The 23,933-nt window shown below is 39.8% G+C and overlaps 1 protein-coding gene across 9 annotated transcripts in view; it reads left to right on the top strand.

Annotated features, from left to right (window-relative positions):
• The window catches only part of NF1 (neurofibromin 1), a 299,237-nt gene that overhangs the window by 133,425 nt on the left and 141,879 nt on the right, over positions 1-23,933 (top strand). For all 9 annotated transcript variants that reach the window (XM_070061094.1, XM_070061092.1, XM_051825441.2 and 6 more), the window contains 13 exons: positions 652-813; positions 11,071-11,320; positions 11,827-11,900; positions 12,128-12,211; positions 15,485-15,925; positions 16,304-16,443; positions 16,725-16,847; positions 17,933-18,016; positions 19,154-19,270; positions 19,888-20,069; positions 20,189-20,400; positions 23,461-23,622; positions 23,784-23,887. In XM_070061094.1, coding sequence (XP_069917195.1) covers positions 652-813; positions 11,071-11,320; positions 11,827-11,900; positions 12,128-12,211; positions 15,485-15,925; positions 16,304-16,443; positions 16,725-16,847; positions 17,933-18,016; positions 19,154-19,270; positions 19,888-20,069; positions 20,189-20,400; positions 23,461-23,622; positions 23,784-23,887 — 2,135 coding nt within the window. The remainder of the gene's footprint in view (positions 1-651; positions 814-11,070; positions 11,321-11,826; positions 11,901-12,127; positions 12,212-15,484; positions 15,926-16,303; positions 16,444-16,724; positions 16,848-17,932; positions 18,017-19,153; positions 19,271-19,887; positions 20,070-20,188; positions 20,401-23,460; positions 23,623-23,783; positions 23,888-23,933) is intronic.

The following is a 23,933-nucleotide window of genomic DNA, read 5'->3' as shown; positions in this document are numbered from 1 at the left end:
TAAGTTTTCTGTTTAGAAATTTGCTAATAGTGAGGTGGGATTATTCACATCTCGCTTTTCTTGGTGGGTTAATATAGTGGAATTTGGCATTATTCTGAATATGAGAAAAGACATTCAATTTGAGTGTTTCATGCCCTTGCAAGTGCTATAGTCTGCATACTATAAGCATTAGTAATCCACTAATGAATCTGTGGTGCTATTGTCAGCAGAGTCACTCTTGTGATTCACTTGACATAAATACCAGTGTTAATTTCTGATCCAGAAGAACTTAGTCACAAAAGAGTCAACTTCCACTAATACTGACTTGGCAGAGAATAAGATCTTGTGGAGAATAAATATTTGTCACTTATCATTGACTGAGATAGCATTGTAGTTTTCATATAGTAGGCTTACATTGTTGGTGTTTTACTGTGTCTGTGTTCTATCTAACTTACATGTCTAGCATCTGTTCTTTCTGATGATTTGGAGAGTGAAAAACTGAGGGAAGTTTCAAAGACATTGAGCAAACATTGCTTGTGCTCAGTGTGGGGCACAGGGAGTGAGAGAGAGGATGTTTTAAATGGCAGATGACTCGTGTGCAGTGTTTCTTCCTCTTGGTGATCAGTGCTTTGGTAGAGCTTTCTTTTCATTTTTCTTTCTTTCTTTTTTTAGCAGGCAGATAGAAGTTCCTGTCACTTTCTTTACCTATATGGGGTAGGATGTGATGTGCCTTCTAGTGGGAATACCAGTCAGATGTCCATGGATCACGAAGAGCTGCTGCGGTCCTGTGCTCCGGGAGCCTCTCTCCGGAAGGGGAGAGGAAACTCCTCTGTGGTAAGCAACATTTTTTTCAAAATTTCCTGTGTCATTTTCTGTGTGTGTGTCTTTTTTTTTTCCTGAATGAATGAACTTCAGTAAATGTCAATGAGGTATTAGGGTATAATCATTTAAAGCTACTTTTATTATAGTTTTGCCACTGATCTTTATGGAACCTTTTCTTTTTTTAAAAGTTTTATTTATTTATTTGAGAGGTAGAGTTACAGAGCGAGAGAGAGACAGAGAGAAAGGTCTTCCATTCACTGGTTTACTCCCCATATAGCTGCAGATCTGCCGGGTCTCCCATGCTGGTGTAGGAGGCCCAAGCACTTTAGGCCATCTTCCACTGCTCTCCCAGGCCATTAGCAGAGAGCTGGATTGGAAGAGGAGCAGCCAGGACACAAACTGGTGCTTTCTATGGGATGTCAGTGCTACAGGCGGAGGCTTAGCCTACTATGCCTAACATCTACGTGCCTCAGTTCTTTAGTCTTAAAATGAGAATAGTAATTCCCACCCTGGAGTTCTGAGAATCGAATGAGGTCATATGTAAATAGTAGTTGATTATTTGACAGAAGCTATAACTGGTTAACTGTGATAAACTTCTACCCCAAAAGAAAGACCATCCTTACCCTAGAAGTTTTAAAAGTTGTGCCAACTGAGATGATTCCAAGATGGCAAATAGGGAGGGAACTTACTGATAGTCCAGGAGAAGAAAGTGTAATAAGAGTGGAGATAGTGTAGTCTCAGGGAAGAGTTAGGGAAAAAAACGGCAGAGGAAACTCTTCCGTAATTAGAGTGGATCTACGTGGAAGGCATGGGCACCCAAAGCTTGGGACCCCAGCTGCCGAAAGCCTCCGTATCAGTGCTGGAAAGAGGTGTGAGATGAAACTGCAATAGCCCGAGACACTGGCTGAAAAACGGCAGGAAGAGCTTGGAGGGAATGAGGCTTGAAGCCCTGTGGGGGAAAGTGTACCACCTAACTAGAGGAGAGAAAAAATAAAAGGGACGGTACGGACACAATTCTCTCTCTCCACTTACCTTACAAAGGTGTATGAGCCAACAGAGCAGTCGCCATTTTGGACATAATGTAACAGCTGTGCCAGCTCAGGGCTTTGCCCGGCAATCAGTCTAGCAGAAAAACCTGACTCTGGTGGGGAGTAATAACAGGAGACTAAACCTAGTGAATGAGTGGAGCTTATGAACTGGGACTGTGAAAAAAGAAAAAAAAAAACAACACCTGAGGTTGTGTGGGAGAACTCATGGTGTGACTGAGACGTGAGTAGTCTTGGTGGGAGACGCCACAAGCTTGGGTGGCCCTGGCTACCTGGTGAGAGACATTGCAGGGGAATCTGAGCTTACACTGAGGACTGCAGAGATCCTTTGTGTGGTCCTTGGGACAGAGCAGACAAATATCATTTCCACTTGGGCTAGCGCTCAGGCACTGATCACCATCAAGAAGAAGAGCTCAGCAGAGCAGAATTACTTCCCTTCTGATTAAAAAGAGAGAGAGAGAGAGATTTACCACACCAAACCTGGGTGTGTCACCTTAGGCACACCTTTAACCTTGAAGAACTGAACAGAGCTCTCTGGCCACACCCACCACAAGCCTAAGAGATTCACTGAAAGCAGACAGTCCACTTATCTACAGAGTCATAGTACAACAAGAAAAGCCACAACAGCAGGGGGGAAGGGAGAGAAGAAACCAACGAGTATCTCCACAAATGCCAAACAACAAATGCCAAAACCGAGGAAACAAGAACAAGGAAGACAACATGACACTCCCAAAAGAACATGACACTTCAATAACAAGATTATGAAGATGACAAGATAGAAGAAATGCAAGAAATGGAACTCAAAAAAACTTATGATAAGAATATTTCGACGTAATCAAAAACAAACACATGAACTATTGAAATCCTCAAGGTCATGAAAGAAAATCTCTCTCATGAAAATGAAATCTTAAGGAGGAATCAAAATGAAGTGAGGAATTTAACAGAACATGAAATTGAGATATTGAAGAGAAGTCAAAATTAAATGAAGAATTCAATAGAACTAATAAAAAACACAGTTGAGAGCCTTAAAAACAGAATCAGTGAGGCAGAAAAGAGAATATCAGACTTAGAAGACAGAGCACAGGGAAGTATACAGGCAAACCCAAGACAAGAAGAGGAAATTAGAAATCTAAAAGCACTGTTGGGAATCTGCAAAATACTATTAAAAATCCCAACATTCGGGTTCTAGAGGTTCCTGAAGGCATGGAGAAAGAGAAAGGATTAGAAGGCCTTTTTAGTGAAATACTAGCAGAAAACTTCCTGAGTTTGGAGAAAGAAAGAGACATAGAAGTACAGGAAGCACACAGAACTCCCAGTAGACACGACCAGAAGAGATACTTGCCATGACACATTGTAATCAAACTCACCACAGTGAAACATAAAGAGAAGATTCTTTTTTTTTTTTTGGACAGGTAGAGTGGACAGTGAGAGAGAGAGACAGAGAGAAAGGTTTTCCTTTGCCGTTGGTTCACCCTCCAGTGGCTGCCGCGGCTGGCGCACCGCACTGATCTGATAGCAGGAGCCAGGTACTTATCCTGGTCTCCCATGGGATGCAGGGCCCAAGTACTTGGGCCATCCTCCACTGCACTCCCTGGCCACAGCAGAGAGCTGGCCTGGAAGAGGGGCAACTGGGACAGAATCCGGCACCCCGACCGGGACTAGAACCCGGTGTGCCGGCGCCACAAGTCGGAGGATTAGCCTAGTGAGCCATGGCGCCGGCCCAAGAGAAGATTCTAAAATGTACAAGAGAGAAAGCCAGATTACTTTCAGAGGATCTCCAATTAGACTCACAGCAGACTTCTCATCAGAAACCCTACAGGCTAGCAGGGAATGGTGAGATATAGCTCAAGTACTAAGAGAAAAAAAACTGCCATCCCAGAATATTATATCTTGCAAAGCTCTCATTTGTGAATGGTGAAATAAAGACCTTTCATAGCAAAGAGAAATTGAAAGAATTTGTCACCACTCATCCAGCCTTGCAAAAGATGCTTAAAGATGTGTTGATGCTTAAAGATGTGTTACACACAGAAACATGGTAATCAATATGAAGGAAATTAAAGGAAGAAAATCTCTCAGTAAAAGATCACAGGAATTTCAAAGTATATTAGAAATATCTTTGGAAAAATGGCAGGACAAAGTCAAAACTTAATCAATAGTAACATTGAACGTAAATGGCCTCAACTCTCCAGTTAAAAGACACAGCCTGGCTGAATGGATTAAAAAACAAAACCCATGTATTTGCTGCTTACAAGAAACACATCTTTCCAACAAAGGTGCATGCAGACTGAAAGTGAAAGGTTGGAAAAAGATATTTCATGCCAACAGAAACAAAAAGAGCTGGCGTAGCCATCTTAATATCAGACAAAATATACTTTAACACAAAAACTGTTAAGAGAGACAAAGAGGGGCACTATATAATGATTAAGGGATCAGTTCAACAGGAAGATGTAACTATTATAAGTGTATATGCATCTAATTACAGGCGCCGGGTTATTTAAAAGATATTAAGGAACTTAAAGGGAGACTTAGGCTCCAATACACTAGTATTGGGGGGACTTCAATATTCCACTTTCAGCAATGGACAGATCAACCAGACAGAAAATCAACAAGGAAACAGCAGATTTAATCAATACCATAGACCAAATGGATCTAACAGATATGTACAGAACTTTTTATCCTACATTGGAGAATACACATTCTTTTCACCAGTGCATGGAACTTACTCTAGGATTGACCACATACTAGGCCATAAAGCAAGTCTCAAAAATTCAAAAGAATTGAAATCATACCATGCATCTTCTCAGAACACAATGGAATGAAGCTGGAAATTAGCAACTCAGGAATCCCTAGAGCATATGCAAGCACATGGAGACTGAACAACATGCTATGAAAGAACACTGGGTCATAGAAGAAATCAAAAGAGAAATCAACAACTTTCTGGAAGCAAATGAAGATAACAACACAACATATCAAAACTTATGGGCTGGCGCTGTGGCTTACTAGGCTAATCCTCTGCCTGTGGCACCGGCACTCCGGGTTCTAGTCCCGGTTGGGGTGCTGGTTCTGTCCCGGTTGCTCCTTTTCCAGTCCAGCTCTCTGCTGTGGCCCGGGAAGGCAGTGGAGGATGGCCCAAGTGCTTGAGCCCTGCACCCACATGGGAGACCAGGAGGAAGCACCTGGCTCCTGGCTTCGGATCGGCACAGCGCTGGCCATAGCGGCCATTTGGGGAGTGAACCAATGGTAGGAAGACCTTTCTCTCTGTCTCTCTCTCTCTCTCTCACTGTCTAACTCTGCCTGTCAAAAAAAAAAAAAAACTTATGGGATACAGCAAAAGCAGTGTTAAGAGGAAAGTTTATAGCAATAGGTGCCTATATCAAGAAATTGGAAAGGCACCAAATAAAAGAGCTATCAATGCATCTCAGAGATCTAGAAAAACTACAGCAAACCAAACTGAAAACTAGTAGGAGAAGAGAAATAATTAAAATTAGAGAAGAAACCAACAATTTGAATCCAAAAAATCATTACAAAATATCAGCAAAACAAAGAACTGGTTTTTTGAAAAAATAAACAAAATTGACACACCATTGACCCAATTAACTAAAAAAAGGAGAGAGAAGACCCAAATCAATAAAATCAGAGATGAAAAAGGGAATGTAACAACAGACACCACAGAAATAAAAAGAGTCATCAAATTAGTACAAAGAGTTTTATGGCAGCAAACTGGGAAACCTATAGAAATGGATAGATACAGTCTACCTCAATTGAATCATGAAGACATAGAAAACCTAAACAGACCCAAAATCAGATCAGTATTGAATCAATAATAAAGGCCCTCCCAACAAAGAAAAGCCTAGGACCAAATGGATTCACTGCTGAATTCTACCAGACATTTAAAGAAGAACCAACTGTAATTCTTCTCAAACTATTCAAAATGATTGAAAGAGAGGAATCCTCCCAAATTCTTTCTATGAAGCCAGCATTACTCTAATTCCTAAATCTGACAAAGATGCAGCAGAGAAAGAGAATACAGACCAAGTTCCCTTGATGAACATAAACGCAAAAATCCTCAATAAAATTCTGACCAATAGAATGTAACAACACATCAGAAAGATCATCCACTCAGTCCAAGTAGGATTTATCCCTGGTATGCAGGGATGGTTCAGTGTTCACAAATCAATCAATGTGATATACCACATTAGCAAACTGCAGAAGAAAAACCATATGAGTATCTCAATAGATGCAGAGAGAGCATTTGATAAAATAGAACACTCTTTCATGATGAAAACTCTAAGAAAATTGGTTATAGAAGGAACATTCCTCAACACAATCAAGGCAATTTATGAAAAACCCATGGCCAGCATCCTATTGAATGGGGAAAAGTTGGAAGCATTTCCATTGAGATCAGGTACCAGATGGGGATGCCCACTCTCACCATTGCTATTCAATATAATACTGCAAGTTTTAGCCAGAGCCATTAAGCAAGGAATATAAGTCAAAGGGAAACAAATTGGGAAGGAAGAAATCAAACTATCCCTCTTTCCAGATGATATGATTCTTTATTTAGGGGATCCAAAGAACTCTACTAAGAGACTATTGGAACTCATAGAAGAGTTTGACAAAGCAGCAGGATATAAAATCAGTACACAAAAATCAACAGCCTGTGTATACACAGATAATGCCATGGCTGAGAGAGAACTTCTAAGATCAATCCCATTCACAATAGTTACAAAAAACAATCAAATGCCTTAGAATAAACTTAACCAAGGATGTCAGATCTCTCTATGATGGAAATTACAGAATCTTAAAGAAAGAAGAGGGGCCGGTGCCGCGGCTCAATAGGCTAATCCTCCGCCTAGTGGCGCCGGCACACCGGGTTCTATTCCTGGTCCGGGCACTGGATTCTGTCCCGGTTGCCCCTCTTCCAGGCCAGCTCTCTGCTATGGCCAGGGAGTTCAGTGAAGGATGGCCCAAATGCTTGGGCCCTGCACCCCATGGGAGACCAGGAGAAGCACCTGGCTCCTGCCTTTGGATCAGCACAGGCACCGGCCGCAGCACGCCGGCCGCGGTGGCTATTGGAGGGTGAACCAACGGCAAAGGAAGACCTTTCTCTCTGTCTGTCTGTCTGTCTGTCTCTCTCTCTCTCTCTCTCTCTCACTGTCCACTCTGTCAAAAAATTTTTTTAAAAAAAGAAAGAAGAGGATACCAAAAAATGAAAAAATCTTCCATGTTCATGGATTGGAAGAATCAGTATCATCAAAATGTCCATTCTTCCAAAAGCAATTTATAGATTCAATGCGATACCAATCAAAATACCAGAGATCTGGAAAAAATGAAGCTGAAATTTATATCAAGGCACAGGAGACCTCAAATATTTAAAGCAATCTTGTACAACAAGAATAAAGCCAGAGGCATCACAATACCAGATTTCAAGGCATACTATATGGAAATTATAATCAAAACTGCTTAGTACTGGTATAGAAACAAATGGATAGACCAATGGAACAGAATACAAACACCAGGTATCAATCCAAACATCTACAGCCAACTTATATTTGATCAAGGAGCTAAAAGCAATTCCTGGAGCAAGGACAGTCTTTTCAACAAATGGTGCTGGGAAAACTGGATTTCCACATGCGGAAGTATGAAGCAAGACACCTACCTTACACCTTACACAAAAATCCACTCAACATGGATTAAAGATCGAAACCTATGACTGGCGCCATCAAATTATTAGAGAACATTGGAGAAACCCTGCAAGATATAGGCACAGGCAAAGATTTCTTGTAAAGACCCCAGAGGCACAGGCAGTCAAAGCCAGAATAATAATTGAGATTACATAAATTGAGAAGTTTCTGTTCTGCGAAAGAAACAGGAAAGTGAAGAAGCAACTGACAGAATAGGAGAAAATATTTGCAGATTATGCAACTGATAAAGGATTAATAACCAGAATCCGAAAGGGATCAGAAACTCTACGACAACAAACAACCCGCTTAAAGAGATGGGCCAAGGATGTACATAGACATTTTTCAAAAGAAGAAATCCAAACGGCCAACATACACATGAAAAAATGTTCAGGATCACTAGCCATCAGCGAAATGCAAATCAAAACCACAATGAAGTTTCATCTCACCCCAGTTAGAATGGCTTACATACAGAAATCAACTAACAACAGATGCTGGTGAGGAAGTGGGGGGGAAAGGCACACTAATTCACTGTTGTTGGGAATGCAAACAGGTAAAGCCAGTCTGGAGATTCCTCAGAAACCTGAATATAGCCCTATCACATGACCCAGCCATCCCACTCCATGGAATTTACCCAAAGGAAATTAAATTGGCAAATAAAAGAGCTGTCTGCACCTCAGTGTTTATTTCAGCTCAGTTCACAATAGCTAAGACATGGAATCAACCTAAATGCCCATCCACAGAAGACTGGATAAAGAAATTATAGGATATGTACTCTTTAGAATACTATACAGCAGTAAAAAAAATGAAATCTGGTCATTTGCAACAAAATGGAGGAATCTGGAAAACATCATGCTGAGTGAAATAAGCCAGTCCCAAAGAAACAACTATCATATGTTCTCCCTGATCTGTGACAACTAACTGAACACCTAAAAGGAAACCTGTAGAAGTGAAAGAGACACTATGAGAAACAATGACTTGATCAGCCCTTGTCCCGACTGTTGAGGAATGGTTACTATTTGATTCCTTGTAGTATTTTTTTGTTCTACTTAATACCATTGGTTGAACTCTTTACTTAACAGAGAATTATTCTTAGGTGTTTAAATTTAACTGAAAAGTGATCCCTGTTAAATATAAGAATGGGAATAAGAAAGGAAGGATTTGTACAGTTCAGCACATGCTTACTCAGACTTACCCCTAATGGTAGAGCTAGAAATGTGCCAGGGGATTCCAATTCAATCCCATCAAGGTGGCATGTACCAATGCCAACTCACTAGTCAAAGTGATCAATTTCAGTTCCTAATTGATCAAAAAGATAGTATTAAGTGTCAAAGGGATCACATAAACAAGACTAGTGTATGCTAATAATAACTGATAGAATTAAAAAGGAGAGAATGATCCAACATGGGAAGCAGGATACACAGCAGACTCATAGAATGGCAGATACCCTAAACAGCAATTGGGCCTCAAAATCAGCCTTTAAGGCATTCAGATCTGGCTAAAAAGCCCATGAGAGTTATTCAGGCAGAGAAAGCCAAGATACTCTTTCAGAAAAAAAAAAAAAAAAAAAATTGACCTAAATGAAAGATCTCTGTGAGTGAGATCCTAGCAGAAAGAAATGACCATCAAAGAAGGGGATACCTTTCTCTGAAGGGAGGAGAGAACTTCCACTTTGACTATGACCTTGTCTAAATAAGATCAGAGTTGGCGAACTAAAAGGCTTCCATAGCCTTGGAAACTCATGACAAGAGCCTCGAGTGATTATTGACATCATAAATAACAGTGATAATTGTTAAATCAACAACGGGAGTCCCTGTGCACTTACTCTCCATGTAGGATCTCTGTCCTTAATGTGTTGTACTATGTGAATTAATGGTAAAACTACTACTCAAACAGTACTTTATACTTTGTTTATCTGTGTGGGTGCAAACTGTTGAGATCTTTAACTAAGTTGATCTTCTGTATATAAAGATAATTGAAAAATCTTGGTGAAGAATGAGATGGGAGAAGGAGTAGGTGATGGGATGGTTGCAGGTGGAAGGGAGACTATGGGGGAAAAGCCACTATATTCTAAAAGTTGTACTTTCTTTTTTAATTTTTTTTTTTTTAATTTTTTGCCACGCAGAGTTAGAGAGAGAGAGTTATAGACAGTGGGAGAGAGACAGAGAGAAAGGTCTAACTTCCGTTGGTTCACTCCCCTAATGGCTGCTACGGCTAGCGCTGCGCCGATCCAAAGCCAGGAGCCGGGTACCTCCTCCCGGTCTCCAATGTGCCTGCATGGACCCAAGCACTTGGGCCATCCTCTGCTGCCCTCCCGGGCCACAGCAGAGAGCTGGACTGGAAGGGGAGCAACCAGGACTAGTACCCGGTATCCCAACCAGCACTAGAACCCAGGGTGCCGGCGCCGCAGGCAGAGGATTAGCCTAGTGAGCTACGGCACTGGCCAGAAGTTGTACTTTCAAAATTTATATTTATTAAATAAAATTTTTTTAAAAAAGTTTTGCCAACTAACATAGGTACGGATTTACTGAGATAAAATTTTGCATCCTGTTGTAGATTCATGTTTCTGGATTTTTCGTGTATAGAATTCCTCCTAAATGTAAATCATATGAAAATGAAAAATATCACATCACTACCAAGACTTGGTGTTCCAGACCAAGACTTTCTTTTTTAAATCCCTACTTTTAAATACAGTCTTCTTTTGAGAAAAAACAGCTCAGCAGTATGACATTTTTTGTCAGCTGCTTTACCTGCGGAACATGCATTTGTCTTGTAAATGAGTTTCTCCATTTTATATTTGGGGAATATATAATTCAGACTCATATCTTCTTCAGCAATGTTTAGCTCTTGACTGTGCCTTATTTTAATCACTACTGCAGTGTTCTTAGGTGTTCCCTTTTGTAAGCAGATAGAACTCCTTGTTACTGCCTCTTCCTTTGTATCTTATAATTTACTTGGAAGTACATTACATTTTTCTGCGGTAGATTTATATTTGGGTATTTTACTTGTGTCCCTGTTAGACTTAATTTATACTTCTGGGATCTAGACTGGGTAATACCTATTTGATTTGAAATTGAGTATAGATAGTAGTAAATTTTAGTCCAATTAATCTCATCTAGGGGAATGTGTTTAGCCTAGAAGTTACATCTAAATTGGAGTGCCCAGCTTCTGCTCCTGTCTCCAGCTTCTTGCTAATGCAGACCCCAGGAGGTAGTGTGATGGCCCAAATAATTGTGTGTCTTGTGGCCCACATAGAACTGGATTGTGTTCTTGGTTCCTGGTTTTGGTCCAGCTATTGCAAGCATCTGGAGCGTGAACCAATGGATGGGAGCTCTCCTGCTGTTCTCTCAAATACAGTTAAAAAAAAAAAATAAAAAAAGACCTAACAATCTCATTTAGACCAAATCCTTATCCTAACCAAAATGAAAACTTTTTGTGAATTGTTTTATGCTGATACATATGGCACATAGTTTATTATTTATGGGTGTTATAAATAAAGTCATCTAAGTTGCAAATGTATGCCTCCAACCCCTGACTCCCAGGATGGTGCTGCAGGTTGCAGTGGAACCCCACCCATATGCCGACAAGCCCAGACCAAACTGGAAGTGGCTCTGTACATGTTTCTGTGGAGCCCAGACACTGAAGCTGTCCTGGTTGCCATGTCCTGTTTCCGCCACCTCTGCGAGGAAGCAGATATCCGGTGTAGGGTAGATGAAGTGTCGGTGCACAACTTCTTGCCCAACTATAACACGTTCATGGAGTTCGCCTCTGTCAGCAATATGATGTCAACAGGTAAATGTGGATGAAGGGTGTTTTTCCCCTTGTCAGTTGGCCTCAAAGCACATGAAATCTGATTGTGTTAGCAATGTAAGAATGCTTTTTAAATTTATGGGGCAGAATTAAATAACTTTAATTGATAGCCTTTTTTGAACAGGATAATGTGAACATCAGTAGTATTTGAAATTGTTCATCTCCCACCAGGTTTTTAGTATGGCTACTGTGCTGTACAGTTGTTAAATAGCTAGCAATGTAGATCATTATCAATTACAGATAATATAATATTCAATTCTGCCATGTTTTGAGTAAGTCATAGATGGAAAGAGCTATTTTATGCTGTGGACATTGTGGAGTCCCAGATAAATAAATACCTGGGTTGTGAGGCTGGTGAAAGGAAGGCTTCAGCTGTATCATTTGAAGCAGTCATTCCATTCCTCCTCCCCTGCCTTGTGGATGGGGCTTGTCAGGGTCTCCACTGGCAAGCAGTGTAGTAGCTTGACTTGCCTGTCCTCTTTGTTTAGGAAGAGCAGCACTTCAGAAAAGAGTGATGGCACTGCTACGGCGCATCGAGCATCCCACTCCAGGGAACACAGAGGTATGCCCGCAGCAACAGGAACACCTGTCCCCCAGCCCTGTTTGGAGAAGCCTCCTTTTATGTGTCTGTGGTCAGGAATAGCTCTTGAAGCAAACTCGAGATATGTGCATGTGATAAGTAGAATGTTATTCTTGTAGTGGGCACCAGCTTTGAAAACTGGCAGTTGCTGATTAATTTTTAGCTGTTGGCTTAAAGTTGCTTTCAAATGATAGTTGTCTTCATTTTAGGCTTGGGAAGATACACATGCAAAATGGGAGCAAGCTACAAAATTAATCCTTAACTATCCAAAAGCCAAAATGGAAGATGGCCAGGTGAGTTTATGAAGATGACTTTTGTCTGTTACTTGATGAGGTAAATAGGTATACTTGGCTTCTGTAATCTTTTGGGAGTGACTCTTAGACTAATAAATATATAGTTGTCTTAAGACTGAGATTGAGTGGTGGTTTGTCTGTATCTGCACTCACTAATATGGTAATCAGTAACTGCATGTTGATGTTTAGTCTAAGTTGCATTTTAAATTAATTAAAAGTAATGAGATGGTTCCTCAGTCATACAAGAAACTGTACTGTGGCCACATTTCACCCCTCAGTAGCTGCGTGTGGCAGTTAGTTGGCATTTGCACAGCAGGGATAGGAAAGGTTACCTCCATCATAGAGACCATTCCTCTACTCTTTTGTTTTTTCTCCCTTCCACAAAGAGGTGACAGAGGTAGACAAGAATAAAATTGAAATGGTTTATTTTGTTGTTTTATTTGATATTCTAATTAAGGGATCTTAAGATTCAGATGGACCAATTAAACCTGTAAGTTAAATGAAATTTAAAGTGTAGACATTTCATTCATCAGTTGTTGTCAGTTGTATCATTTCATCCATCAACTATTAATATCAGCCTATTACCTCAGAAATTGATTGTTAATTGGTATTTGTGTTTTCTTTGTAATGCCCATGTGTTTTTTATTAGGTATTTTGGAAAAATTGGTTATTCTCCCATTGCCTTTTACCTGGCATGCTTAATTAGAACAGGGAAGAAGTTATGTTTTTGTGAAGCAAAATTGAGTATCTAGTGTTGGAGAAGACATGTAGCTTTAGAATGAAAGCATTTTGTTGGTAACTGTTTCATATGTATTCATACACTTCGCCTATTTGAAGTGTTCACTTCTTTGACTCTTTTAGCGTATTCACAGAGTTGTACAACCATTGCCACAATAAATTTCAGAATATTCTCATCACCTCAAATAAAACTACACCAAAAACAAAAAAATAAAACCCTCGTACCCTTTAGCTATCTCTGCCCCAACTCCTACTTTGCTACCTGTCCACCCCCTACTACCAGGCACTGTTTGTGTAGATTTGCCCATTCTAGACATTTCTTAGAAACAAAATCCTACATTACTTGAGCTTCTGTGACTGGCTTATTTGATTTAATATAATGTTTTTAAGTTTCATCCATGTGAATCAAAAGCATTTTCAAAAATTTTAAAAATTTATATAAAGGGAACAAATTTCACATATTTCACAATTATACTTTTAAGAACATAATGATACTTCCCTCCTTTCCCTCCCTTGGTCCCACCTTTCCCTCCTCCTTCCTTATTTTTATTTCAATTTTTTTCAATTTCTTTCAAATTCTATGTCAATTTTTTTTTTGCTTTCAAACTTTTATTTAATGAATATAAATTTCCAAAGTACAGCTTATGGATTACAATGGCTTCCCCCCATAACGTCCCTCCCACCCGCAATCCTCCCCTTTCCCACTCTCTCTCCCCTTCCATTCACATCAAGATTCATTTTCGTTTCTCTTTATATACAGAAGATCAGTTTAGCATACATTAAGTAAAGATTTCAACAGTTTGGTCCCACACAGAAACATAAAGTGAAAAATACTGTTTGAGTACTAGTTATAGCATTAAATCTCAATGTACAGCACACTAAGGACAAAGATCCTACATGAGGAGTAAGTGCACAGTGACTCCTGTTGTTGACTTAACAAAATGACACTCTTGTTTATGGCCTCAGTAATCACCCTAGGCTCTTGTCATGAGCTGCCAAGGCTATGGAAGCCCCCTGAGTTCACTGACTCTGATCATATTTAGACAAGGCCATGGTCAAAGTGGAAGTTCTCTCCTCCCTTCAGAGAAAGGTACCTCCTTCTTTGATGACCCGTTCTTTCCACTGGGATCTCACTCGCAGAGATCTTTCATTTAGGTTTTTTTTTTCCCCCCAGAATGTCTTGGCTTTCCATGCCTGAAATACTCTCATGGGCTTTTCAGCCGGATCCGCATGCCTTAAGGGCTGATTCTGAGGCCAGAATGCTGTTTAGGACATCTGCCATTCTATGGGTCTGCTGTGTATCTCACGTCCCATGTTGGATCATTCTCTCCCTTTTTTATTCTATCAGCTAGTATTTGCAGACACTATTCTTGTTTCTGTGATCCCTTTGGTTCTTAGTCCTATCATTATGATCAGTTGTGAACAGAAATTGATCACTGGGACTAGTGAGATGGCATTGGTACATGCCACCTTGATGGGATTGAATTGGAATCCCCTGGTATGTTTCTAACTCTACCGTTTGAGGTAAGTCAGCTTGAGCATGTCCCAAATTGCACATCTCTTCCCTCTCTTATTCCCACTCTTACATTTAACAGCAATCACTTTTCAGTTAAGTTTCAGCACTTAAGAATTACTGTGTATTGATTACAGTATTCAACCAAAAGTATTAAGTAGAACAAACAAAAAAAATACTAAGAGGGATAACATATCAAGTTGCTCTGTCAGATTACTTTATAATCACAAGCTCAACCCTCCACTAAATAAAGAATCAACAAGTAGTAAGTAAAAGAACCACTGTTCTTCAGGATTATAGGCAAGTGCTATAAACAATCAACAGATTTCAAAATGTCAGTTTTGCTCATGTACATTACATTTGTTTGTGTATTCTGTGTATTAGTTTTCACAAATCAGGGGAAACATGGTATTTGTCTTTGGGGACTGGCTTATTTCACTAAACATAATGGTCTCCAGTTGCATCCTTTCTTTTTTTTTTTTTTTTTTTTTTTTTTGTGAAAGACAGGATTTCATTCTTTCTTATGGCTGAATACTATTCCGTTATATATACCATAATTTCTTTATCCATTTATCAGTTGATGGGTATCTGGGTTGATTTGATATCTTAGCTAGTGTGTGTTGAGCTGCTATAACCATTCTATGATACAGATAACTCTTTGATACGCTGATTTCATTTCCTTTGAGTAAATTTCCAAGAGCGGAATGGCTGGGTCATATGGTAGATATATTTTCAGGTTTCTGAGAAATATCCATACTGATTTCCATAATGGTTGAATTAGTTTACATTCCCACCAGCAATGCATTAGGTTACTTTAAAGAAACTTGACACTGTGGTTGATATTAATCTAGCTATGGATATATTAGTTGCTCTTTAAAAATATATATGGGAGGTTCAAATTTTGATTTTTAAAATGTAAAAATGTACTTTTGTTATGGAAGAGATGTTGGATAACGAGTAAATTTGTCAAGTTTCAACCAATTTAAGTGGAATTCATGCTGTCCACAAAAATTTTTGTTTAGGCTGCCGAGAGCCTTCACAAGACCATTGTTAAGAGGCGAATGTCCCATGTGAGTGGAGGAGGATCCATAGATTTGTCTGACACAGACTCCCTGCAGGAGTGGATCAACATGACTGGCTTCCTTTGTGCTCTTGGGGGTGTGTGCCTGCAGCAGAGGAGCAATTCCGGCCTGGCGACCTATAGCCCACCCATGGGCCCCGTCAGTGAACGAAAGGGTTCCATGATTTCAGTGATGTCTTCAGATGGAAATGCAGACACACCTGTTAGCAAATTTATGGACAGGCTGCTCTCCTTGATGGTGTGTAACCATGAGAAAGTGGGACTTCAGATACGGACCAACGTTAAGGATCTAGTGGGTCTAGAGTTGAGTCCTGCTCTTTATCCAATGCTGTTTAACAAATTGAAGAACACCATCAGCAAGTTTTTTGATTCCCAAGGACAGGTAAAGTATTTTCTGCTTTATTTTTCATGTTTTCCTATGACTAGAATGACTTGTTTGAAATAATGGGGCTTTTTTCTTTGTGATTATTTAAAGCAGATACTCAAATGAATATAGATTCACAGTTTTAAAAAATAGACAACTTCAGAAAGAAGAGGCATGTTATTTAGGGATCAGTTTGCTGCTTAGGAACTGGTGTGGAGGGTACCTAGGAGTATAAATGTCTTGGCTATGGTGTGCGTGTGTCTCTCTGTGCTTGTTGGCATGTACACCTGTGGGTACATTTCAGTGTGTGATGACACGTGGTTCAGTTTCATCACTGTATAGTCTGTCTTGTGTGCAGTGAAGACATATCACTAATGTATTTGATTCTTTGCATAGGTTTTATTGACTGACACCAATACTCAGTTTGTAGAGCAAACCATAGCTATAATGAAGAACTTACTAGATAATCATACCGAAGGCAGCTCTGAACATCTGGGGCAAGCTAGCATTGAAACGATGATGTTAAATCTGGTCAGGTAAGCATTCTGTTGAAATGTAGCAGAAGTGTATTTTAAGGAGTAAAAAAAAACTTCTTACACTTGGTATGGGTAGTTATTGAAATAATTTGCCATCCTTTTCTTTACTACATCCAAAGTAGGGTATAATAATATAGTCAGAAGTTGTGTATGTTCTTATGTGAATAAAAATGTTATCATTCTTAAAGTTATACTTATTTTATTTAAAGATTAAAAGGATTTAGAATACCCTCTCTTTTTGTCTTAGCTGATAATTTTTTCATATTTCTTTGTCTTCATAGATATGTTCGTGTGCTTGGAAATATGGTCCATGCAATTCAAATAAAAACAAAGCTTTGTCAGTTAGTTGAAGTCATGATGGCAAGAAGAGATGACCTCTCATTTTGTCAAGAGATGAAATTTAGGTGAGTTTCTTGAAAGAGCAAAGTAGAGTTTTATAAATCTTATGTTGAATGAAGTACAGAAAAATAGTAGGTATCTGGTTATTGGAGAAAGGATCCTTGTGCATGTTTGCTTTTCTCTTTATATCTTTTCATATTTTCCAAACTTTATGCCTCTGACATTGGTCTCTTTTTCTAAACTGAGTTGCACTTGAGCTAAGAATTTGATTCTGTTTTCAAATGGGTTCCATAACTAAGGACCCATGTGGAGGATCAACATCAAAGTTAACTCGTGTTCATCCTTTCTTTTACATCTGTGATTGCAGCATCTCATTCATCAATTTGTCACATCACCTGGGTTATTTGGCAAAGTATCAGTACTGGGTGAACCTTTTTTTTTTTTTTTTAAGATTTATTTATTTATTTGAAAGAGTTACGCAGAGAAGAAGAGGCAGAGAGAGAGAGAGAGAGAGAGAGGTCTTCCATCCCCTGATTCACTCCCCAAATGGCCGCAGTGGGCAGAGCTGAGCCAATCAGAAGCTAGGAGCCAAGAGCTTCTTCCAGGTCTCCCATGCGGGTACAGGGGCCCAAGGACTTGGGCCATCTTCTGCTGCTTTCTCAAGCCATAGTAGAGAGCTGGATCAGAAGTGGAGCAGCCAGGACTCGAACTGGCACCTATATGGGATGCCGGCACTGCAGGTGGCATCTTTATCCACTACAACACAGCGCTGGCCCCTGGATGAATGTTTATTTGGTTTAATGATTAAGACCATATGACCCATGTCGGAGTGCATGGGTTCAAATCCCTTCTCTGGCTCCTGATTCAAGTTTCCTGCCTGCTGAGAGGCAATAGTGATGATAATTGGATTCCAACGACCTATGTGAGATACCTGGACTGAGTTCTTGGCTCCTGACTTTGGACTGGCCTAGTTCCAGACATTGCAGGTGTTGCTAGCAAATGGAAGCTTGCTCTAACTGCTTTCTCTCTGCTTCTCAAATAAGTAAATATTTTTAAAAGATGCAAATAAGATATATTCTATGACTAAAAGGGTATGTGTATGTAACTATAAGATAATTATTTGCTTTTTTTTCCCTCCACCATTCTGTAGGAATAAGATGGTAGAATACCTGACAGACTGGGTTATGGGAACATCAAACCAAGCAGCAGATGATGATGTAAAATGTCTTACAAGGTAAAAAAAAAAAAAAAAAAAAAAAGGCAGAGTAAGAATGACCTTTAAATATTAGCAGGTTTTACTTCAGGCATTAGAACTACTTCATAATAGCTATTACACATTTATTTCATGGGCGTTTTTGTTTTTTGGTATGTCAAGCTTTTATGTTTGAAATAGGTAAAGATATTCTTTACTTTTTTGCTGAAAGACTTTGAATGCAAACAAATGTAAAAGAGTGTTTTATTTGGAAAGTTAGTGTTAATTGATGTAGGAAGTGTGTAGTCATTGAGGAGATACATAAAGCCTTAGGTTGTGTTTTAGGTTGAGGTGGTCTGTTAGGTATCTTTTAGCCACTGTGGTCGATATCTGAGAGGAACTGCTCAGGAAGAAAGAAGGCTCGTTCGGGCTCGTGGTTCTGGAGGTGTGCATTCTAAGGTCGGATGGTCCCATTGGCCTGGCGTCTGATGAGGGGCTTGGGAAAGATCACATGGCAAGTCGGGAGGCAGAGGGAGCACACACCAGTTCACGTCTGTGTGATCTCTGTGAAGCCACCATGATTCAGTCATGGGGGCTCTATCCCAGCAGCCACAGTCAGTCTGGTCGCTTCCCAAGGCTCCATCTTCAGACACTATATTTGGATTAAGTACCTACCCTCAGTCCATTAAGAGTAATTCATTAACCTGAGACTTTGGGGACCAGGCCTTTAACACACAGCCTTTTGGGACACCTACACTATTACCCAAACCATAACAAATAGGTTATTTGAGAAATTTAATTTTATTGAGTGTGTCTAAGAAGTAATTGCTTAAGTTTGCTTAAATGATGCTTACTGACCCATATCAGAAAGTGATAAACGCTGTTTAGTAACTATTCATCTGTGTTTCTTTGGTCAGGCTTGATTTTACAGTGCATACCTAAGATTTAAGGTAGTTACTGTGCCTAGATTCCTTTTTCTAGTTATCATCTTTTCCCTGATTTATAAGTTTTTGTAATCTGATTTTCATTCTGAAACTCAAATTATTTGGGTTGTGCTAGTACTTTCGTTTAATGAAATAAGTAGTCTGTAAAATTTGTGTCTCTTAGTAAGAGGTTGCTTTGAGAAGAAAGTGGCGTGAAAGAATCTGAAAGATGGTCTCTAAATTTGTTTTGCTTCAGAGATTTGGACCAGGCAAGCATGGAAGCAGTAGTTTCACTCCTGGCTGGTCTTCCGCTGCAGCCTGAGGAAGGAGATGGTGTGGAACTGATGGAAGCCAAATCACAGTTATTTCTTAAGTAAATTTCAGCCACTCAAAAACAAAAGCACAAAGCAAATGAAGCCCCCCTTCCATCCCCCACACATGCATGAATGAAGTGTAACGGGAGTGTCAGATGATACTGAGAGAATGGACCTGATTGCTTTGCTGTTATGGCCGGCGCTGGTGTCTGATAAAATAAACTATACTTGTGAAGAAATATTCCCCATATCAGGAATGGGACAGGAAAACAGTTGTGTTTTGTGGCTTTTTAAAGGAGATTATGTATAAATGAATTTTTCCTTATAATGAAACCCAAATGGCTTCATAAAGTCATTTTAAAATGACATGTCCAAACTGTGTGGACCACTGTTTTATGAGCTAAACATTAAAAGTGACACACTGACCAGGCAATAGTGCATCTACTTGGTGCTTATGTTATGAAATGTATGCTAGACTTTGTCAGGATAAAATCAGATTCACCAGTCAACTTCATAATGAGCCCCCTTGGCTGATTACCCCAAAACTGAAGAGAGAGAGAGATACATACATACCTGGGGCTGCTTATGTGGGACATGTGATTATTTCAGTGTGTCTAATTAGCTCTCTTGTTGATGTTGCTTTCACTGTGTAAGGGTCAGTCTTTGTGTCTCCCAGGTACTTCACGTTATTTATGAACCTTCTGAATGACTGTAGTGAAGTTGAAGATGAAAATGCACAGACAGGTGGCAGGAAGCGTGGCATGTCTCGGAGGCTGGCATCACTGAGGCACTGTACAGTTCTTGCGATGTCGAACTTGCTCAATGCTAATGTGGACAGTGGCCTCATGCACTCCATAGGTGAGGTCAAACGAAAACTTCATGGAAAAATGTAACACTGGGGTCATCAGCATGTAAGACAAGCAAAAAATTCTTGAGCAAGACCATGTCAGTAAATTTTATCTATCTGTCCATATCAGGTTTAGGTTATCACAAGGATCTCCAGACGAGAGCTACATTTATGGAAGTTCTGACAAAAATCCTTCAACAAGGCACAGAGTTTGATACCCTTGCAGAAACGGTGCTGGCAGATCGGTTTGAGAGACTAGTGGAGTTGGTCACCATGATGGGTGATCAGGGAGAGCTCCCCATAGCTATGGCTCTGGCCAATGTGGTCCCTTGTTCGCAGTGGGTAAGTTTACTGAGTTAGTGGGGAACTAGAGTGCTTGGCACACACTTACTATTTCCAGATATATTTGTTCAATAAATGTTTATTGAATGAACTGAGAATTTAGAGCTGGAAGAACCCTCACACATTCAGTTAAGTAGTTTTCATCCATGGGGAAGTAATTGGCCCTTGCATATGTCTTACCTCATCCAGCCCACTAAAACATTGCACTTAAACACGGACTTTAAACATTTAAAACCATGGATCTGATCTAGTGTCTTTGTTTACAGGTATTACATAAGGTAATTCAATAAGCCTAATTTTAGTTAGTTGTTAGTTATTAGAACGGAAATCTGCTGTGTGCCTGTTTACCGCCTTTAGTTTGCTGTTCTTTTCTCTATAATGCTATATACGATTGCTTTCTTAGTTCACACATTCTGTTTGTATTTGAAATAGAGATATTGTTTGTTTTAAACCTTGGAGACAGATGACTATTTGGCCTCTCTCTTAATTTAATAAAAAATTTCCTAAAACCACATCATTCTTAATAACATATGCTAAAAATCTGAGAAGGATTGTTTTCCCTTTCCATGTTAAAAAGCCATTTGGTAATATTGTACCAAAAGAGATTTCAATATAATAAATTATAACTAATAAGATTAGCTGTCACTGCTTGTGGATTTGTTTCTGTTTAAAAGCTGATCCTATTTCTCATACTTAAAGTAAAACTCCAGACTCTGGACTCTGGCCTGTGCGATCTCCTCAGTCTGGGCCCCGCCTCCTCTCTCACATCGTTTTGTGCCACTTCCGTTTTTCTTCACCAAGCTAGAGCCACACTGTTCCTCACACGTGTGAAGTGTGTTTCTATCTCAGCGCACCCTTGCTTGTAGGCTCTCTGCGATTTTTCTTCTCTGACTGAACGGATCTCCCCCCAGAGCAGGTTTTGTAGCATATAGTAGAGGCACAGGGCAGCATGGCGGCACTCCAAAACTGAATCGTCTTACACAAGTGGCATTTTATACCCATTGATTAGTAACACCCCCCCAAATTACCGACATCCTCTTGCCGCCTCAGATGAGTTTATAAATCTTCATGTGCTTTGAAAATAAATTTTCTGAATTTTTTAGCGTCTACCTATAATTAGCACTAAAAATACATATTTTCTTCTAAAAAAAGGATCAGTTAAATCCAAGAAGTTTTAATTCAGTTTCTTTTCTTATAGGCAGTCATTTCTATTGATTTCTGTATTCAATGATTTTATTTTGAGAGGAACTTTATATTAGGCCAGGTGTGTTAGAGCTGTATCTAAAAGAACAAAATATACTTTAAATTTTAATTCTGTTTTGTAAATATGTTTTTTTAAAATCAGTTGCTTAACATTTTCAGAATTTGCAAGGGAAATACTAGAGTGAAGAAAACATTTAGCACAATAATTAAAAATAGTTTCTATTTTGTAACTGAGTTCTTGCTCATAATTTTACTTTATAATGGAAAATAAGAGTTTTTACATCTGTTAAATATGTATTATGTAATTATAAGTAATAGAGCTGAGTGTATTGGATCTTCATAATTCATTGGCTTCTAGACTACTTGTGGTTAGGATTATTAAACATTTCTTTTTACTCAAATATTGGATTATTGTAATCCTGGTTCCTGGGCAAGAATTAGAGGAGCTATGGGATGTGATCCTGCCCCTTTTTGATTTTATTTTTAAAATTTATATACATATTTGAGAGGTAGAGGAAGAGAGAGACAGAAAGGTCTTCCAACTGCTGGTTCACTCCCCAAATGGCCGCAATGTCTGGAGCTGGGCTGATCCGAAGCTAGGAATCAGGAGCTTCTTCTGGGTCTTCCACACAGGTGCAGGGGCCCAAGCATTTGGCCCATCTCCACTGCCTTCCCAAGCCATAGCAGGGAGCTGGATTTGAAGAAGAGCAGCCAGGACTTGTTTTGATATCAGTGCCACAGGTGGAAGCTTAGTCTGGTACGCCCCAGTGCCAGCTCCTCTGCCCATTTTTTTATTGCCTGAAGGTTGATGCATCTTTTTATAGTTATCCCTATTCTGTTTCTCCTTGTAGCTTGGTTAAACTGGGATTTCCTATCAAGTCATTTTTCTTGAGTGTATCAAGAGCTACTATTGGGAATTATAAGGGCTATTGATTGAATAATGGATGATGCTTCTAGCCCACACCCCGTTTGTATATAAATCTGGCTGATCTATTGAGTTCTGAATGGCCAGATCTTTTCCCTCCTGATTTCTTGAAAGTCTTGTGTTGCCATTTTCGTTGTTTTTCTGCCTGGTGTATGTTGAGCATTTGCTGAGTTCCCCTGACTGTGTCAGAAGGGAGTAGAGTTCTGGCCACCAAAGCTTTGTTTCTGCTCAGCGATTTTCTAAGAAAATGAACTGTGTATGCATAGGTACAAATCCGAGTAGAACTCTGTTGTCATCTTCTATTTTCTTTCACTTTGTAATACAGTTTGAGCTGAATCCTGGCAATTTCTGTAACCATGTGAAGCCTAGGGCTCACTTATCTTTCGCCAGCTAATACTTAGAATTGACAGCAATTGTAGACATATAAAGTCATCTATCATAGACACAATAGTCATTCACCATTTACCTTGATCTATTAGATGCTGTTGTCTTCCTGTTAAGGAAAGCAGTGAGATTGTATGTACTGGGCCGGCGCCGCGGCTCACTAGGCTAATCCTCCGCCTAGCGGCGCTGGCACACCGGGTTCTAGTCCCGGTCAGGGCGCCGGATTCTGTCCCGGTTTCCCCTCTTCCAGGCCAGCTCTCTGCTGTGGCCAGGGAGTGCAGTGGAGGATGGCCCAGGTGCTTGGGCCCTGCACCCCATGGGAGACCAGGAAAAGCACCTGGCTCCTGGCTCCTGCCATCGGATCAGCGCGGTGCGCCGGTCGCAGCACACCGGCCGCAGCAGCCATTGGAGGGTGAACCAACGGCAAAAAGGAAGACCTTTCTCTCTGTCTCTCTCTCTCACTGTCCACTCTGCCTGTCAAAAAAAAAAAAAAAAAAAAAAAAAAAAGAGAGATTGTATGTACTAACACAATTTTGTTTTGTTCTCAGGATGAACTAGCTCGAGTTCTGGTTACCCTATTTGATTCTCGGCATTTGCTCTACCAACTGCTCTGGAACATGTTTTCGAAGGAAGTAGAATTAGCAGACTCTATGCAGACTCTCTTCCGAGGCAACAGCTTGGCCAGCAAAATAATGACATTCTGTTTCAAGGTCTGTATCATTCATTTTATATGTGTGCTGAGGCATGTCAAGCCACGATTACGTACAGAATGTGCAGAGCAGATTGCTTTCTTAATGCAGAATACATGGAGCAGACATGATATGTTCCTTTTTCTGATTTTTTTATTAACTAATTATTTTTCTTTTTTTAGGTATATGGTGCTACCTACCTACAAAAACTCCTGGATCCTTTATTACGAATTGTTATTACATCCTCTGATTGGCAACATGTCAGCTTTGAAGTGGATCCTACCAGGTTTGTCATTTTTTTTTTAAGATTTATTTATTTTACTTGAGTTACA

This window comes from Oryctolagus cuniculus, chromosome 17 (genome assembly GCF_964237555.1).
Source record: "Oryctolagus cuniculus chromosome 17, mOryCun1.1, whole genome shotgun sequence".
In the NCBI taxonomy this organism is placed as follows: Eukaryota; Metazoa; Chordata; class Mammalia; order Lagomorpha; family Leporidae; genus Oryctolagus; species Oryctolagus cuniculus.
Note: the sequence above shows the minus strand (reverse complement) of the source record. Positions and strands in the feature narration are given on the sequence as shown.